The sequence below is a fragment of the Caretta caretta genome, chromosome 2 (genome assembly GCF_965140235.1).
Source record: "Caretta caretta isolate rCarCar2 chromosome 2, rCarCar1.hap1, whole genome shotgun sequence".
Classification (NCBI taxonomy): Eukaryota; Metazoa; Chordata; order Testudines; family Cheloniidae; genus Caretta; species Caretta caretta.
Window position 1 is genome coordinate 212,503,267 of NC_134207.1, and position 19,386 is coordinate 212,522,652.

Here is a 19,386-nt window from a genome sequence, read left to right on the forward strand (position 1 = left end):
TAGGCATTTCATATCAGAGCTTTCATAAAATCATATGTAACATCAACCATCTGGGTGGATGGCTAGATAGAGATTGTCTTGTATAGATAGATCATGAATGATAACAAGGTAGAGAGACAGCAGTGATCAAATGGATATAAAGTATGTATGTGTATTTATTCACTTATATACATTAATTATTACATAATTATAATTCATTTGGACAATGTTCCATATATGGAACAAACAGTTCCTCTCTATTAAATAAAATAGCAAACACATTTATTTATACACATAAACATCTATGGACCCAATTCTCATTTAAACTAAGGCCACTTTATGCTGTTCCAGCAGTATAACGTAGTCTTCAAGAGGATGTAAATTACATTTCTTCATATATTACACAATGTAAAAGGGAATAGGCCTATGTTTGTGTGTGTGTGCACACACAAGTAAATTATATTTATATATTTCATAGTGTAAAAGGAGATAGTCCTCTGTATGTCTGTGGTCTGTGCATGTAAAAGAGAAAGAGATTCCTATAAGCAAAATATTTTTTTTATGATTGGAAAAACAAATTCCGTTCTTAAAATTCCACAAATCTTCTGGATGATTCAGCTGACGAGAAATAAGGCAATAATTTTCAGACAGGATCTCTGCTTTAGTTTTCAACAGACAAAAATTATTATCTCTGTGAATACATTCATTTATCACCTATTTCCAAAGAGAACTTCAAAATGACCAAAAAAAAAAAGTGATTGGAACAGAGTAAAACAATCATTTAACAGATATCTGAAAGGGATAAGATGTATTTCTCCTTTGCCTTTTTGCCATCACAAGATATCTTACAGCACAGCCTTATGGAAACAAATAAAGGAACATTATTTTTTTATGATTGATAACCCTATTTGGGAGTTTTGTGAAAACCTGGTGAAAATTCAATAATTTGCACATCAACTCAAAATGGACTAAAACTGACCACCAATACAGACATTTTCTACTTCAGTTATTTATAGTACTGTGAAATCCAACCTGCAAATGGGTGGAATCTTGCATATGATTTTAAAAGGGTTGCACATTACAAGGTATGGAAAGAAAATAGTAGTTGTATCTGAAGATTTGTTCCTTTCTGAAGCAGAAAGGAAAAATATATGACCTATGAAGTACCTGCTGCAGCATGGTATGCATTAGTGAGTTTCCAGTGTGTTTTGTAGGTAATATATCATCTAGTCATTAAGTGTACTCCAAGCGGATGTGTTGTTTTAATTTTGAATTTCTGATACTCCCTATTTCACTATGGAACCTGTGTCCATACTGGCACCTAAAGTAATGATCTGGACACTAAAGAGATTCTGGCGGGGGTGGTTGAAATGTTTAGCAAACAAGTCATCTCAGTCAGTTCCTGGAGACTTTTTGTCTCCCAAATGACTTGCTTAAATCATTATTGATTTGACTGATTTATTTACTTTTACTCATGAGCTTTGAACATTCAGCCCCGGCCCACATAGAGAACACACGAGAGAGAGAAACATTTTAAAGAAGGAGTAAGGCAAATCACTTATGCACATGCTTAACTGAAAACTGTTATGGGACTTGAAGTTAATGGGATTACTCATCTGTCTATAGTTAAGCACGTGAATAAGTGTTTTGCTGTATTGGGACCAAACTGCTGGTTTTGAATCTGTGCTAGTAAAGTAGCAGGCACATAATTTTAATCAGTGTCAAAGCCAGTCAGGATTAGAATCCGGGAGTTCTTGGCTTCCAGCGGCCCCATAATAGATGTGTATATATAAACATTCAGAGTTCAGAATTTCCACCAATACCTAGGCACAAAGAGCCAGACCATCTCCACCCAGTGACTAACCCAGGGGAGGGAGACAAAAAGGCTGGCAAACGCCTCAAGGTTCACATGTGGAGTTTCCTTTTAATGCTTCCCGCAGGAGGAAGAGATTTGCAGGGTCCAGAACTTTGAAGCCCACGAATCTAGAGGGAACATTAGCAGTAATTCTTGTGCAGATATCTGTCAGGAGGGCTCACACAGTGGAATGTGGCTACTCTTGCCTCCCCCCTCTGCTACTTCCTGATCTGCAGAGTTCAAGGCCATGTTTACACTTACCAGAGATGGACACTGCTGTGATCGATGCAATGAGGGTCGATTTAGCGGGTCTGGTGAAGACCCACTAATTCGATGGCAGAGCGCTCTCTGGTTGACTCCGGTACTGCACTGGAACGAGAAGAGTAAGGTAAGTCAATGGGAGAGTGTCTCCCGTTGATGCAGCGCAGTGAAGACACCTAAGCTACGTTGACTGCAGCTGCGTTATTCATGCAACTGGACTAGCGTAACTTAGGTTAACTTACCACGGTGGTGTAGACAAGGCCCAAGTGGAGGCAGGGCTTCCATCAGCTTGGGGGCAAGAGGGATAGCTCATCTTGCTATCCCCCTTTCACAAAGCCACCTGGTGGCTCCTCGCTGCTACGTTTTTTAACTGTGGTACCCTATTATCATGCTGTCCTTGCAATCTATCATGTATTTATCCTCACAACAGCCCTGTAAGAAAAGCATTATTATCCTCATTTTACATATGGGGAAACTGAGGCACTACATGACTTGCCAGGGTACCCACAGGAAATCTGTGGCAAAGCAGGGAGTTGAACCTATGTTTCCTGAGTCTCAGTTAGTGCCCTAACCACTGGACCACCCTCCCTCCCTTCCTCTATCACTGTTGGAAAACTTTCTGTTGTAACTGTGAACACTTAGCTTCTGCTGGTTTAAATCAGAACTTCTCTTGCCCCTACATTTTGAGTCCAGCAATTTCAAAAGTGGGAGTCTAAAATGAGCTACCCATCTTTGAATATCTTGGCCAGAAAACTTTGTATTGAATTTTATCTATGACTTGGAAAATATAGCAGGATATGATTTTAATGCAGGTGTTTTTATCCCTGTGCACATAAAAAATCAGGGCTGGTGTATACTAGGAACTTACATTGGCACAGCTACATCTCTCAGGGGTGTGAAAAATTCACACCCCTGAGAGATGCAGCTATGCCAGCCTAACCCTGGTGTAGCCAGCACTGGGTTGATGGAAGAATTCTTCTGTTGACCTAGCTACCACCTTTCAGGGAAGTGGATTACCTATGCTGACAGGAGACCCCCCCCATGTCAGAGTAGGTGGTGTCTACACTGAAGCATTACAGCAGTGCAGCTGCAGCAATTTAAGTGTAGACAAATTCTCAGTTGCAAAAAGTCCTAATATGTGACCTTGGGATCTATCATGGGAAAGTATCCTGTATCCACTGATATTAGCCAAAATGTGTCATGAGGAATCTGTTTAATAATAGTACGCAACTTCCTAGGTTTGGGAATGAAGTTGTTTTGTTTTCCTCCATTCATTAGTTTTTAACTTAATTAGTGATGGGATTATTGATTTGAGTATTAAATAGCTTTTGACGAGGACCCTTTGTTCCACATACTTTTTTTTTAAATACTCGCTGGGTGTGTGACTTGCAATAACAATAACATTAAATTAATACTTTTAACCAAATACATGATGTAATTAGGAAAAACAAGTGCATTAGTTAAAATGTCCTAAAGAAGTTTCTTCTAGCACTAAAGATGAGGGGAAAACCTCACAACTGATATGGATTGCTTTTGAATGCATTAAGAAACTCCCTTTCAACACAGGCTTAACGGAATGAGTCAAGAAATCCTGGAAAAAAATCTCTCATGACACTAAAGGCTAAACCATAACCATCGTGGCTAATCTCTAATGTCCTAGGATGCTCCGTTTCAATAAACAGTATGTACTGTATGTCAGTAGCTTAATTCACAGGGCTGGTTTTATAAATGTACCTGAACTAAGCAAAATGGATTTCTATTTCTTTCTTTTCTGTTTCCCTGAACCCTGAAATAAATATGTCCATTTTTTGCTGTCTTTCTGGAGCACCAAATAAAATGGGACATCTCATCCCCAAATTTCTTTTTGACTGGATCTGACCTCGCTTTCCAAATCACATAATCCTGCTGAGATTTAGTACCTCAAAGGTACAAGTTACTGATTTCCACTGCAGTTGGGAAGTAGCATTGCCTAGTGATTAAAGCAGCAAACTGATATTCAGCAGCTAGTGATTCTGTTCTCAACTTTGCAACTAACTCATTTGGTTGATGTAAGGCATCATTTAACCTTTCTGGGTCTCAGTTTACCACTTTGTAAAATGTATCATGTACAATATATTTAGGTATTACTCAGAGGCATTGTGGCCTATGAGGTCAGTTTAGATGTTTGAATGAAAGACCCTACAAAAGTGCAAAGTAATGTAATATTATTAAGCTATGTAACTATTTTTATACCAGTCATAACCAAAAGATTCCTATGCTCTCATTAAGGCCCCGTGTATTCCAGGATCATGTAAACTAATGTGTAACTGCAGGTTATTTTTAAACTGCTGCATGGCATTGACATTTTTTAAAAACATATAAGGGCTGGATTCTTCCTCCCATTATGATCCCTGTATGCCAGTGTACGAGGACCAGAGCGTCTCTTAGCTGGCCGGGAGAAAATCCCTGCAGTGCGAGCATTGCATAGAACAGCTATAGGTTGTTTTACACAAAACCCCACAAACTCTGGGGTGGGGAGTGTGCTGGGGTGGGTCTAGAGCAGGAGGAGCATGTCCAGGATGGGAGGGAATGCATATAAAGTGCTAGATTCTGGGACAGCTCTGGGTTTTGGAACTGCTCATAGGCAGCACAAGGGAGGCTGTCATAACTTAGAGCAGCACATGGACTGCATAACTTACACCAGGGACCATTTTGGCCCCCAATCAGCCCAGAATCTGGAGATCCTAAAGCTACATTAATGCCACCTTTGCTTGCCCTTCCCTTGGCTGTCTGTGTGTGCTGTGTCTCTTAAAGGGATAGCACGCAATCCCACCCTAAATCTCTAGCCCTTGTGGTTGCAGAGAGAACTTTTGAACTGTGAGCTGAATGTACACTGATGCAGCTATCTCTGCCTGAGCCTGCAAATGGCCTGAAACAATAGCCCTGAGAGAAGTGTGAACTGTTAGTATTATGGCAATTCTCAACTGGCTCAATCAAATAATGGGGCAGCCCATTTTGTTAACTCTGTACAAACACATGGGAAGAGATGGTCCCTACCTAGGCGATATTATAATCCAGTGCAAAACAAGAAGCAACAAGGGATTAAGACAGACAAGAGGCAAGATGGAGGGAGGACAAGGCTAATAGAATTAAGTTCAAGCGGTTACACTGGTCAGATATCTGTGCAGCTTGGTGGTCCATTTAAATAAATAAATAATACTCAATTAAATATCAGCTGCCTCTCAGTCTATCCATTACTAGCTGTCTGATTTCTTGTAGGCGTTGCAGCAGAAGTGAAGAGCTAGGGGTTAGCTAGTGAAGAAGAAGGGTGTAGTGAGTTTATTAGCCAGTTCAGGAAGAATGTTCCATGTGTAAGTGAAGGAATCTTGGGAGAAAGCACAAAGATAATAATGGGTAGCCAAGACTGGCATCATTAGAGGACTGCAGGGGACGGGACAACACAAAATGGGCCTGGTCCATTGAGGTGCCCATTCACTTCAGTGGGCTTTGGGTCAGGCCTAAAGCAACAACAGAGGATAAATTGTTCGGGGCGGAGCAAAGATGTGAAGGGTCTTGAAGATGAAGGTCACGAAATTTGAATTTGCCACACAGGGAAACAAGGAGCTAGAGGGTAGAATCAAAGAGGGGACTAATATGGTCAGAGTGATAGGCAAAGCATATGAATTTTCAGATGCCTTTTGTATCTCAATGGGCATTCAGACTGAAGTTTAAAATGCCAATTTAAATGCCCATTAACTATTAACTATTAAATATTAACTATCCACCATAATTAACTATTAACTATCCACCATTAACTATTTCAATACAGGTCATTTTAACAAAAATATCAGACTAGGGTGCTAATCCATCATTGTTTGATGTAATGGCAGATTTTGGGGCAGGTGTGGTAGGACAGCTATTTGCTTGGAAGAATTGCCGGTGCGAGGAAAATGAGGAATTCATATTCCCACAAGAAACCATTTAAAGTAACCCCAGGTTTTCTAACTGGGAGAGGAAAGAAAGAAATGTACCTGCCCACCAGTAAGAAAAGCTTCAGCTGCTTCCTGGATAACCAAAACCACCTCCCAGGCCTCTCTGGGTGCTAAAAGACCCAACTTCCCCCTACTCAGTTGTGAAGACTTCCAGCTTTGTCGCTGGCAACTTCCACAGTGTAATTACTTGTACTTGTACTTTGTGCTTTTCAGTACAAAACTGCAGCACACTGCAAATTTAGAATTTGGCATAATATAAAATAGCAAACTAAATAACATGAGGGGCACTGTACTGATTGGACTGGTGTGGGAAGAAGGAGAGGTCTTGAGATGACTGTGCTGTGTAATTCCAGGGTCCTGATCCATAATTTAGGTTTAATGTTCTCTACAGGACATAGTGCATAAGCTATGCTGGTTTGCTATCACCTAAAACAGAGGAAAATTAAAACAGACTAGACACTGTACTGTGTGATCACAATCAGGTGATTTGGAGGCAGTTCCATACATTTTCCTTTGCTGAATAAATAATGCAACCACAGGGCCTCCAAATTAGCTGGCAATGCATTTGTAGGGGAAAGAAGGCAAAGGGAGGTCATGAGAGATGTAGACGTGTGAAAGTCTATACGTAAATTCACCAAGAGATAATGAATCATGTAATGGGGTAAGGTGAGCCCAGGCCAGAATTTTAAAAAGCCTGATGCTCCCCTCTCCCGACATGTTTTCCCTCTTCCTTGTCCATCACTGCTGGTTTGGAATGTGGTCCCAATGTACATCCCACCATTAACCATGCACCAAAGTGGGACTGTCCAATCAAGACAGTGGGGATGAATGGCTCACATGAAAACCAACAAGTCTGGGATCTCGGCTGGATCTACTCGATTTCATTCTGTGCCTCAGGAGGAATAAAGGCAGCTCAGCTGGACTCAGAAAATACTACAGAGCATCCATTAAGAGGTTCATAATACTCTGTCTCAGACAGGGCAGACTCAAGCTCTCTCTGTGTTATTAGCCTTCATTGTTCAATATGAAGAGACTCACACAGGATCTTAGAACATGGTCATAGCTTTCCTGAGGGTAGTATAACATTGAGGCTAGGGGATGAGACTGTAGTGAGATTGAGAATGCACTAAAGAATGTGTGACAAATGGCAATGACAAGGTAGCCTGTGAAGCCATGAAATGGAACTCTTGCCCAACAGCACAGAGTTCAGCCCCCTGAGTAGTACAACCAGCAGAGCCCCTGCACCTGCATTTGAAAGTCGAGACTACTCTCACGAGAAGAATTCAGTCTGTTTTCACAAGCAAATACCTCTGAGTGATATCAAGGCTGCTGCTGGCCTTCAGATCAGGAAGCTGTAACCAGCTCCCTGACAATCCCTAAACCCTCCCCTCCTGCACTGAGCATGGGAGAGAATTTGATCAAACACCTCTTTTGGTCTTCAGAACCAGTAGCAACACCAGAAGTGAGGGTGACCCACGCTTACTGAGACTGATCCTGGGTGCAGCCATTATGTACTTGAATCCTTGAAGATTGAGCATTTTGCAGAATTCGTACACTGTTGCCACCTACGGGGCAGGCCAGTAGGACAAATAAATCTGAAATAGAAATGAGACCATCTCACAATAAGGAAGTACGCAATCTTAGCCATACACAAGGATTTTTTCCCCTGTTGTTCTTCTAGAATAATAGAGATCCAAATGGCATCCCATAAAAATTAAAGTGAACTTTTCCTTCTTTGGATTGCCACACAAAACAAACCAACAGAAATGTGTCTTTACTACTGACATCAAATTCACCCAACATTTCTTTTTTGTGGAAGGATTTGTCACACAATTAAAGGTGTCGAAACATGTCACAATGAACTATCCTTGGGATCTTCACATACTTATTTTGTAAACCATTTAACAGATCACCTTGTCTCTTGTCCACTCGCTAATTCTAATCAAGTTGCAGAAAAGATTATGCACCCAAAATCTAATGCTTCTACTTTGACTGGGATTCAATACTTCTTTTTTTATTATTAACAGGTCCAGTTAAAATGAATACATTTCAATTTATATTCTTTATCAAGGAAATGGCTTTTCTTGGCTAATCCAGACATATTAAGTGCATTTTATTTAAAAACTTGTTGTAAAATATTGGCATATACCTATAACTTGTTTTCTGTGTTCTCCCCAGCTGTTACACTCAACTCCTTCTAAATACCTTTTAACCTTACAGACAAAATATTTGTATAATCAGAATATATTAGTATGTAGGGTCTAATCCAAAAGTCCACTGAAATCAGTGGAAAAGATTCCCCAAGGCTTTGGATGGGGTCTGTGGAGACTAACGATGATATAAATGTAGCATTGATTAGTCAAACATTCAGAAAACTACAAGGTCAGAAAGTAATTATTATTTGATAAAAGATAAATCCAGTACAAAAAATAATATATTTCTTAAATGCTGTTGAGTGCAGTACAAGCTGAATGTATTACAGGAAGCATGTGATTACATACATACAAAATAAACTATATTTCCATGGTGATTTCAGTATTGCCAACCCAAGCCAGTCAAATATTATGAATCAGTCAGGCCTCTCAAAATTGTGCAGTTGGCTTAAATATCATTATATTTTTTAAACAACACATTTGGGGGTTCTTGTCATTTATCATCTGGTTTCTGAGCCTGTAGGGTGCACTTGGATAACATTTTCCAGTTTTTCTATGCAGTAATGAGGGCTAGAAACTTACTTTAAAAAAAAAAAGAAAGCTGAGATTCCCATGACTCCGAGAGCTGGGGGCTAAATCCATAAAGGGACTTAGGCACTGTAAGGCTGAGCATTGCAATACCTAACTTCTATGTGTCTAGCCACATAGTGAAATCCAGAGCCCCATGTTAGGTGCTGAGGCTCTCTATACAACACATGGGGACAATTAGGCACCTAAGAATGGGAGCTACAAAAGCCAGCACACTGAGCAGGGAGCTGGTTAAGCAAGCCAATAGCTCCACCCCTCAAAGGGACTTAATCACCTAAATCCAAGATGGAGGGAGGTGCCTATCTTTGCTTGGGATTCCTAGCTGTGAACCCTCTCCTGGAATTAGGTAACTAAGCAGTTCCTTGCAAAAAATACCAGAGGAAGAGGTAGTGGTGCCTCCTCTTATAAGTTTTAGCCCAGCGGCTAGAGCACTCACCTGGCATATGGGAGACCTGGGTTAGATTTCCCCCCTCTGTCTGATGTAGAGAAGATCTTAGTCTCCCCCCTCTCAGAATACTGCCTTAACCACTGGGCTATGGGATATTCTGTGATATGTTGCTCTTAAACTCTCATGTTGAAGCTGTTGCACCATGTACAAAAAAACAAAAATGCATTAGGCTTTGAGAATGAATGTATATCCCAATGGTCAGAGCATCCACCTGGGATATGGGGTTCCAATTCCCTTGCTCCAGACTGGGACTCTGCAGAGGTGGTGAAACTAGGACTAGGACGAGGCTACTGGGACTGGAATGAGAAGTCTGAGGAGTGGAGACTAGGACTAGTGAGGTGAGGTGAATGGGACTGGGTTGAAGAGCCATGCATGGGGAAGAGGCAGGATTGGGACAGGGAAAGGTTGGGGGGGCAAGACAGAAGGAGGCGAGCTTGGAGGGAATGAGTAGAAGACCCTGTGCCCATGAGAACACAGTCCCCTCCAGACTTCAGAATGGAACCCAAGATTTCTGACTCTCGCCATTCCGGTCAGTAAATGCTTGTGAAGCTCACTGACAAAGTGTCCCATCCCCCTCTACAGCTGGTCCACTTAGAGAATAACAACCTACTATTACTCTCATTTATTTCATTAGCTCACGTGGCAGAGGTCTGTGTAGTGGATCTAATGGCTCCTGTTGATGACCCGTGTGGGTGTCAATCTGATGTCACATAATGGAACTTCGGGGTGGGGGGTTAGTTTGCTTTTTAAAAACCTAGGAAATTGCATACACGCAAAACTATATTAAAAGACAGTCTTAATGTTGCAAAGTTAAATATTCAAAAGTTAAGAAACGCCATAATTAAGGTTGCTTGTGTAACCTTAATTCAGCCCCCTTCCCCTTTGTGCATATGCATTATGATACTGTCTTTAATTACATGATCACATACTATTTTTTCCACAAGGCCCTTGCTTGATTCAGTGCACAGGATGAACTTGTTCTGGGGATGAATCAGGGTTGTGTGATGAAAGAGGCCATTGTCTATAGGATCCCTGCCTTATTTGCTGCAGAAGCTGAAAGGTATGTAGTGAATGAAGCAGGGGATATGTAGGGAGAGAAAGAACAACCTCATGGTTAAGGTTATTGAATGCTGCCCTGGAGAATTAGATTCTTTCCCTGGCCCTGCCACAGAGTTCTTATGTGACACTGGGCAAGTCAGTTTTCACAGGTGGTCAGTAATTGTGTGTTCCTCATTTTCTGGGTGCCTGACTTGAGGCATTGGGCTTTGATTTCCAGAAGTGCAGATCGCTCACAACTATAATTGAAGTTAATGGGAGCTGTGCATTAAACGTATAAAGAGCTTCTAAGTACTCTGAAAAGTCAAGTCCGAGATGTGTCAGATTGGGCACCCAAAATTAGTGGATAGTTTTGACAATCTCTTGAAGCCTCAGTTCCCCATCTGTAAAATGGGAATAATAATACCCCTCCATCTCAGAGGCGTGTTGTGAAAAGAAATTAATTAACATTTGTGCAGTACTCACAAACTATAGTGATGAGTGCCACAGAAAAACCCACTAGAAATTTAATAATTCTGTCTTCAGAGCAGTATTTTAATAGTGTGCAATAAATTGGCCCACATACTGAGTAATAAGGATACAACAAAATATTGAATAGCTGCTCATTAAGTGAGCACTGTCCATTTTGTGCACTGGAATGAGGCATAGTCTAGTGGAAAAAACAGTATGTGATCATGTAATTAAAGACTATATCATAATGTATATTCACCAGGGGACCAAGTTAAGGTTGCACAGACATCCTTAATTCTGGCATTTCATGGTTTTGAGTGCCTGACTTTACAATCTTAATTATATTCTTTTAGCACAGCTTATTTTTGGGGTGGGACTTGGGGGTGTGGTTATGTTTTTATGTGTGTGTGTGTGTGTGTGTGTGTTTCAAGAGATGCTTTCAAGGTTTAGGCAGAGAATTTAAGCTAGCTTCATTGCTACAAATTAATCATAAAGGTTCTCCTCATACAAAATATTTTTCTTGAAAAAACAAGTCTGCTGGTCCATTGTGAAGAAATAAAAACACCAAAACATAAACAGTCTCTTGTTTTGTAGAAACCAGGGTTCTGGTGATCCTCTTCTGCTGCTGCTTCAAAAGGCTAATACTGTTCCCAAAGCAGGGTGAAAATTGCTGATGGTGCTGTTGTGCATGGATTGTTTGGGATGATTAGGTGGTGACTAAACCAAATGGGATGTCAACCAATAACAGATGTCAGTTTCTGCTCTATTCAAAGCACAAGGAAAACTCCACTCTGAGGCGGTAACTGTGATGTAGTGGACTGAACATATATTTCATTAGGAATTGCACATGCACAACTGATGGGACAATCAAACCCTCTGATTCTAATTATTGCTCTGATACTAACTTGCTATGTGACCTTGGACAAGGCTTATTCAAATGAGTAATGTTGTAGGATCCCTAACCTCTCCATGTCTGAGCCTCCCATCAGTAAGATAATGATATGTGTTTATCTACCTACCTCCCAGACATTTTTTAAGATTAAGTGATAATTAGTTAATATCTGCACACTGCTTTGAAGATGGAAAGTGTTAAGTTTTCCTACTATTATTTTATTGCAGAAGGGAAAGAAGCAAGATGGGCATGGAAAAAATATTTCCAAACTTCTAAGAGGGTATCAAAAACAATGGTGAGTGAGACAACTGGCTGGCTCAGTGGTTTTGCAAAGGAGACAGAATCTTTGTGTCAAATCAGTTCAAATCCCAGCCTACTTTGTTAGTGGCAGAAAGTAAATGCCATGTGATGGATGAAACAAGCTTGTGGTCTTCCTCCCTCCAGTTCTCAGTGGAGAAGTCTCCATATCACACCAAAACAATAATATTGTAACTGTCATATGTGCAAGGACAGTCTCCAAAGAATGACCAGAAATTAAGCAGGTGTAAAGACCCGGTTACCCATTCAGCCTAGAGATGGTCCTACCGGATCAAGGTTAAGGCACATTGGTAGGTTGGTTGGTGAATCTTTCTCTGCCAGTATTTGTGCTGTACCTGATCTGATGATAGATAAACAAAGGACTTCCATCTCCAGAGCATTCAATCTGGCATTACCCTCACATTCTTTCAAAGGTGAGGGGAGAAAAAAACTATAAAGAAATAATCATTTATATCATAATAAAATTAATTATTATAATAATGACATGGGGAAAAACATTCCACTCTCCTAGGTAAACAATATATGTTTATATTATATTTCAGTTTCCACAAATAACAATATAGAGAAATCAAGATGAATGAAGCTATGTTTAAATTACATCACAGTTTTCACACAACCTGATAAAAAGCTAGGAAATTCAATAATACATGCCCTGTTCTTATTTCCCTCAGCCCCAGGTTATGGACTAAAGAATAAAGTGTCATTCATAAAACTGTGCACACATGATGAATCACATCACACCCCAACCTCAGCTATACATTTAATTTGTCTATGATTTACCCAAAACTGAACTTTTGACATTCATTCTTGGTCGTTCAGTCCCTTCTGGGGAAATATCAAGAAGTATTTTCTTAAAACCTTCCAAATGCTGTGTAATAGAATTGTAAATGGAAATGAATTGAACATTATTGGCAGAATGCTCCCTGCTTTAATTTCTTTTGCCCAGAATGCACATTTTGCCCCTGGCTTCTTACGTCAGGAAGCTGCACTGTAGTGAATGTCACATATCTCAGGAAACTCCCGATCCTGCAATCTGATCTGTTCAAGCAGATGCCTATATACCCTTATAGAGTCCTACTGACGTCACACTGGAATGTGGTGGTCCATCCGCCATCGGGACTGTGGGATAAGTGCCTAAAATGGTCTCAGGGACCAGACTCTGATGTCAATAAGAGTGTTAACTCCTTTAACTTCAATTAAGTTATTCTGGATTTAGGCAGAGATCAGAATCTGTCTCCTGGGCTGCAACTCCAATAATTCACTAACTCTGAAAACAGATGGTGCTGAAAAGATATGTCATCAACACAAGGAATTTATACTGCATGTTAGGGTCAAGCTTTTGCAGAAAGCTAATCTGAATCTTGGGATTTCAAGAGGTCTCTTACAGATTCCAAGTTCCAATCAATCCAGTTCAACAAAAACTCTGAAATGGTTGCTTTTATTTTTTTTCAATAAGTTGGAATGCTTACACACAAACTCCCAGCTCTGTGTCTCTATTTTGTCTTCCCCAGATGGTGTAGTCAAGCAACTCACTTGGTGTGTGGTGGCAGCTTGCAGAGGGCTAGTTGCTTGAGGCCCAGCCCAGACAACTCAGCTCTCTCTCTAGACCCTGTCTTTAGGCTGTGTCTCTAGCCTGTGTGCTTCTATTTCCATAACATTTCAAAGGCCTTTTCTGGCTCTCTAGATTGCCAAGGGCCTCCATCGTCTTGCATACTGACTTCTATATTCTCCTCTTCTCTGGTCTTTATGCCAGCTACATTGTCTCCTTCACATCCATTCAAAACACTGCTACTAGGCTCATCTTCCTGACTCATTGCTCTGCCCACATCACCTGAAGCTTTTGGTCACTCTAGGCTTCCACTCCACCACTGGATCAAACACAAGCTCTTTGTCTTCGCCTTTATGATCCTTCATCATTTAGCCACTCCCTAACTATCATATCTACTAACTTATGAAGACATCAGCCCTCCCCTTCATTCTTCCAGGAATGCCAGCCCCAATCGCTTGATTTTCTCCATCCTACCCTCTATGCACAAGAAAAGTTCTGTTAAAATCTATAAAGCTGCCTTCTATCCTCATTTACATCTTAATGCCTACTCTGTGGTGATCCCTGCAAATCACTCCCATCTGCCATTTGTAAGGTGTGTGATGAGCTGAGAGTTCTGCTAGACGCTATTCATCATTTTATTGTAATCTCTAACCCACACCCACCCTTCTTGGCTGTTCTGTCTGTATGTTGCATTCTGTCTGACATGTGAACTGCAGACTGTCTGGAATAGGGGCTGTCTTGTTTATTTGTACATCACCCAGCACAATGGGGCCTCAATTCTTGATAGGGTTCATGAGTACTACTGTAATGTTCAACAGCAATAGACAAGACAGAGGTAACATTGGAGAAAGCAACTGGAATATCTAGTGGAGACTACATCAGCCCTCCCAGATTCCAAGAGCGCCCCTAACATTTGATATTCAGGGTCACAGATTGAGAGTTGTGTGAGACCTTTGGCAGATCCTAGATCAAGTGTAGCCAAGGCTACTTTTCTCCATGTGAGTTTAGGAAGAAGGTTGGGGCCTTTTGTTTGGATGCAGAGCTACCTACATTTATCCATGTCTTTGTCACTTTAAGATTAGACTGTTGTAATGCATTCTGTACAGTATTGCACCTTCAAAAACTTAAGGTAGTGCAGAATGCAGCTGCCTGTCTATTAAATAGCATTTCACAAAGAGTGCAGGTTACATGAGAACTTTGGGATCAACACTGACTTGCAATTAGTTTCCAGGTATAATTGAAGGTGTTGGTTTATAGCTACAAATCCCATAATCATTTGAGACCTGGCTCTCTGAATGACCTCTTCCTCCTGGTGCCACACTGTGCCAGTTGTGATCAGCAAAATGGCTGACTGTCAGCATCCTGGTTTAAGAGGGAGGCAGCGGGGGTATTTCCATACCAGTGCCTTGAGCTCTAGAACTCATCCACCCCATTTATTTTGGTTTAAGAGACACCAGATTTGCTGTCTGAGTGAGAAAGCTATAATTATTTTGTTGGGAAGCTATATTTTTTGTAGGTTGGGATGGGTTGGTCAGGCAAGCCAATTTTTTGTGGGTTTTAATCCTGCATATTTTCAATGATTCATACAAGCACCTGGACTTGTGGTGTAGGTGATTTTAACGAAATGTGAATAACTAAATGTTTGCACAGTTCTTTGAAGATGTAAACCATCTATCTACAAGTTCTAGATGTTGTTTTTAAACTATGTGGTGTCTGTGACTGAAAAAAACCCAACCTTTGACACACAACAAGCTGAAGTTCAAAAATTAATGTGAAGCACTGACAAAATTTCAGAGTACTAGTTTAAATGATCACTGAGCAATTACTTTGTCTGGTTCAAACAAACATAGAACATAATAATCTAAGGTTTCATCAACCACAGAGCTGTTCTGGGAAGGTTTCAAAGCAGCTTCTTACAGAAAAGTATCTTCCTCCCCCCACATTATTTCTGTTGAAATGGAAAACCTCTATACAGAAATTTTGCATGGACATTATATATTTCATCCCCTCCATTTCTCTCAAGCTGTTACAATCTGCTGCATTCAAAATGTGTTAAAATATGTCTGAAATGATAGCTCACTGAATTTACTTTATGCATCTTTGAAATAAGAAGAAAATTAATATTTTAGCTTATGTTCTTTGGAAAGAGCTAAAAACAATCTTACAGCTGAACAGAATTTGACAACAGGATCCCCTTGGTTATACCCATGTACCTTTTCCATTAGAACTTCTCATTTGTCCAATCAGAATACTATGTTTTTATTCAAACCTTAATAGCAGGTGGACTCTGTAATAATCTTTCCCTGTGTATGTTACTGTATTCTGTACCCATTGTGATGCAAGCATAGGGGTTTGGTTGCTTTCTTGCTTGCTTTGCTCTTTTTGTGTTTTGTCTCCTAAAATTTTTAATTCAAAATTTGGACCAGAAACCAACAAAAACCTCCAAGAACACCAATCAGTGTTTCAGGAGCCTAGGCTAATCATCTGATACTTCTTCCGATCTATTTTAGCTTCATACGTCAGTGGAAATGTTGAGGAGATGTATATAGTTGAAGATTTTCAATCCCCATCCCGGTTGGTTTCATTTTCTAACGTAAATATATTCCTGATAAGGAACTTTGCAATGGAAATAATTTGTTGTCAGCTATCCCTCTTGCCAAACAACTTTAAACTATTTGTACCTGTATATCTTTAAACAAAACAGATTTGAAACGATGTAAAATGAAAGAGAGCATGTTTAGTTCCTTTTCAGATAAATCGCCCTATGCGTTTAATTGCTCATCTTCGCTCTTCAAACACTCCTGAACAATTTGAACTCTTCAACTTCTTGTGTTACAGTTCCCATAGTGCTCTGTGATGATCTTGGTTTACAGCAAATGTTTACGTAAACATATGCACAATAAATACCACACTGTCGTGGTATGCTCTCTCCTTTTTAATGTAAGCCTCCTAACCACATTAGTGAGAGTGAACAGAATCTCAGCGTTATTTCTGTTTCTTTATTATTAGATATTTAGTTAAGTAATTTAAATGCACAAAAAGCCACTAAACTTTGAAATAACACTACTAATAATGCAGGTGATAAGATGCTGAAAAAAAGGGGCACTTTAATTTGTGAGTAAAAGGGCAGGAAAAAAAAGCACTGATTGATTTGAAAATGGCGCATTTTGCGTCTATTTTATACTAATTGGCACTCAGACGGTGAGTACTTGCAGAAATATTGCTTACCTGTTGGGTCGCTCATGAACGCTCCTGAGTTCCGGGAGCTGTCCAATGTACCTCTCTCCTTGTCGCTTTACCTTCAGGGTGGTGTCCCAAACTAGGTGATGTACCAGACGCCTCTGTTCTCTCCTGATCACATCTAACTGTGCGGAATAGCTCTTTCCATTTGTCTTTGGAAGCCCTGAATTGCTTCATATAAAATATATGTAAGGAAGAGTGAGAGAGTCATGTGGGAGACATAGTTCCAGCCTCATCGTTCACAGAAAAAGATATTTGGTTTGCAGCAGCTACTCAGTGTGTTGGAAATAGGAGGAGAGCTTTGCCATCGACTGGCAATGTTTGCAGTCCTGTAGCCAAACAGGAAGGATTTTCCCGGATGGTTTGTTTGTTTGTTATTGTTTTGTTTCTGGGGATTTTTTTTTCTGGGGACGTGTGATGGGGTTTGAAATCCCAGCAAAAAATTAAAGGCTAAATAGCCCCAAAGCGGACGTGGTGTGCTGATGATGCATGATAAGCATTAAAGAAAATACCGATACGTTTGCTTTTCAGAAATAAACTCCAGTCAAGGACAAAAGGTACCCCGTGTACCAACGATGTACAGTAGGAAATCGATAAAGAGATGCAATTCCAATTAAAGAGTGGTGGGTCTCACAAATGATTATACCTCTAGGGCTAGTGTGCATATCTAAATACAGTAGGTGGTGTCCGAACTGAAAAATCCGACCCTCCTGCCCCCTAAAAACGCTAACTCGGCAAGTCAAAGGTAGTCAGCAGGATTCCGATTTAAAAAATCGTATTGTTCTCATTGCGTGACTTTAGCTGGTTTCGAATATGCCCAGGCGTTGATTGGGATTAAAGCCTATATTCTTCTCAAATGCAGGAAGAAAGAGTTTCACATCAAGTGCTTTGAGACTGGCTGAAACAAAATGGGCTTTACAAGCCAGTGTTTTACTGCCCCGCTGGATAGATGTTTGAACTCTAGTTGAAAGGGGGGAGAGGAGGGAGCCGATTCCAACAGTTACTATTGGGAATGCAATATGGGGTCCCCTACAATGCTTGCTTAGGCTAATGGAGGTCCTGCCTTTCAGCTCTCCTTGCACTGGGATACAGGGTAAACATTTCCCCGGTGACCCTTTGCATGCAGGTCCCCTCTTCGGGACATCATTAAAAGCCTACATGTACTTGTCTGACATCAATTGTCAGGCACGGTCGCAAGGTGCAGAGATCCGTGCAGCGAGCAGGGAAGCTAGCCCAGGGGAGAACAATCTTGGCCGCTCGGGCTTGAAAGAGGCTGAAAATCGCTCGGTTGCGGGGGTGTCGGAAGAGACAAAAGCGCGCAGCAGGTAAGAGCTAGGGACGGTTGCCAAGAAGGAACTGCCCCTGATCGCTGTGACAGGATTGAAGCCCTGGGGACCTCTCTCACTGGAACATCCACGCGTCCCCGAGGGGCTGCCTGTCTCCTCTCATCAGCATCGAGGGGAAACAGTTCATAGCCTTCCTCTTTGGTCCAGCTAATCCGGTTATCTGCTGGGTTATAAATATTAATGCCCTCGCGCCGTTGGGCTGGGGATGGTACCAGCCAAGCCCTCTGTGGAGTGAGATATCAGCCTCTTCCCAGCCCGCACACGCCCTGGGAGAATCGATGAAATACCCAGCCGAGCCCAGCAAATGGCGTATCAGGAAGGGCCGGTGGGCGCCTCGGTGCTGGACTTCGTGGCCGATCTCTCCCTGGGGCATCCTGAGTGCCACCCCCGAGGGGTGCCCAGCCTGGACCTGTACGATTTCTCCTCCGCACCTCCGTTTGGGGAGAGAGCCCTGGCTCTCCGAGAGGGCATGGCCGGGGGGCTGCCGCTGGCCCCCTTTGATGATGGAGACCCCGAGGAAGAAGAGGAGGAAGAGGAGGAGGAGAGAATGAGGGGCACGTCTCTGCTGGACCGACCCAAGAGAAAGCGAGTCATCACCTATGCCCAGCGCCAGGCTGCCAACATACGGGAGAGGAAGAGGATGTTCAACCTCAACGAAGCGTTTGATCAGCTGAGGAAGAAGGTGCCCACCTTCGCCTACGAGAAGCGGCTCTCCCGGATAGAGACCTTACGCCTGGCCATAGTCTACATCTCCTTTATGACTGAGCTCTTGGACAGCTGCAACAAGAAGGAGGCGAGCTAGAGAGCCGAGGACGCAGGGCTTCTGCATCCAGGGATGGAGGCGGACAGCAGCATCCCAGCCAGGGCAGGGGGAGGAGAAAGGACGGGGGGCGCAGGTTAGCAGGGGCAGCGCTCCTGGCGCTCAGGCTAGTGTCCGGGGTCACGCAGAGGGTTCAGGGGACGATGGGATGAGATCAAATCAAGGGGCACTCCGGGAGGGCGGGGCAGGGAGGAAAGCGCCACCATCTGTACAGTCGTTGATATCTAATGGGACTTTTGGCAAGAAAAAAAGCGACGATGATTTTTGTTTGTTTCTTTTTACTTAAAACTTTTGCAACCTGCTGCCTTTGGGGGAAAGGTCTGAGGCTCCCCCGCTGACATAGACCTGGTGGCTTTCAAAGGGATTTTCCTTGGAGGCATCCCTGCCTTACAGAGACGGGGAGTAAATGCTTTCCACGTGCTGCCTATGGGCTCCGTTCATGGTAGCGGGGTTCGCCTGT

The 19,386-nt window shown here is 41.8% G+C and overlaps 1 protein-coding gene across 1 annotated transcript; it reads left to right on the forward strand.

Moving 5' to 3' along the window:
- Positions 1-18,059: 18,059 nt before the first annotated feature.
- FERD3L (Fer3 like bHLH transcription factor) lies at positions 18,060-19,014 on the forward strand. The gene has a single exon (XM_048836972.2). It carries the CDS (start codon positions 18,411-18,413, stop codon positions 18,906-18,908), a length of 498 nt encoding a protein of 165 aa, XP_048692929.2. The 5' UTR covers positions 18,060-18,410; the 3' UTR covers positions 18,909-19,014.
- Positions 19,015-19,386: the final 372 nt, after the last annotated feature.

What these genes read in the sequence shown, in the direction of transcription:
- FERD3L (XM_048836972.2), top strand. Translation starts at nt 18,411, where the DNA reads ATGGCGTATCAGGAAGGGCCGGTGGGCGCCTCGGTGCTGGACTTCGTG.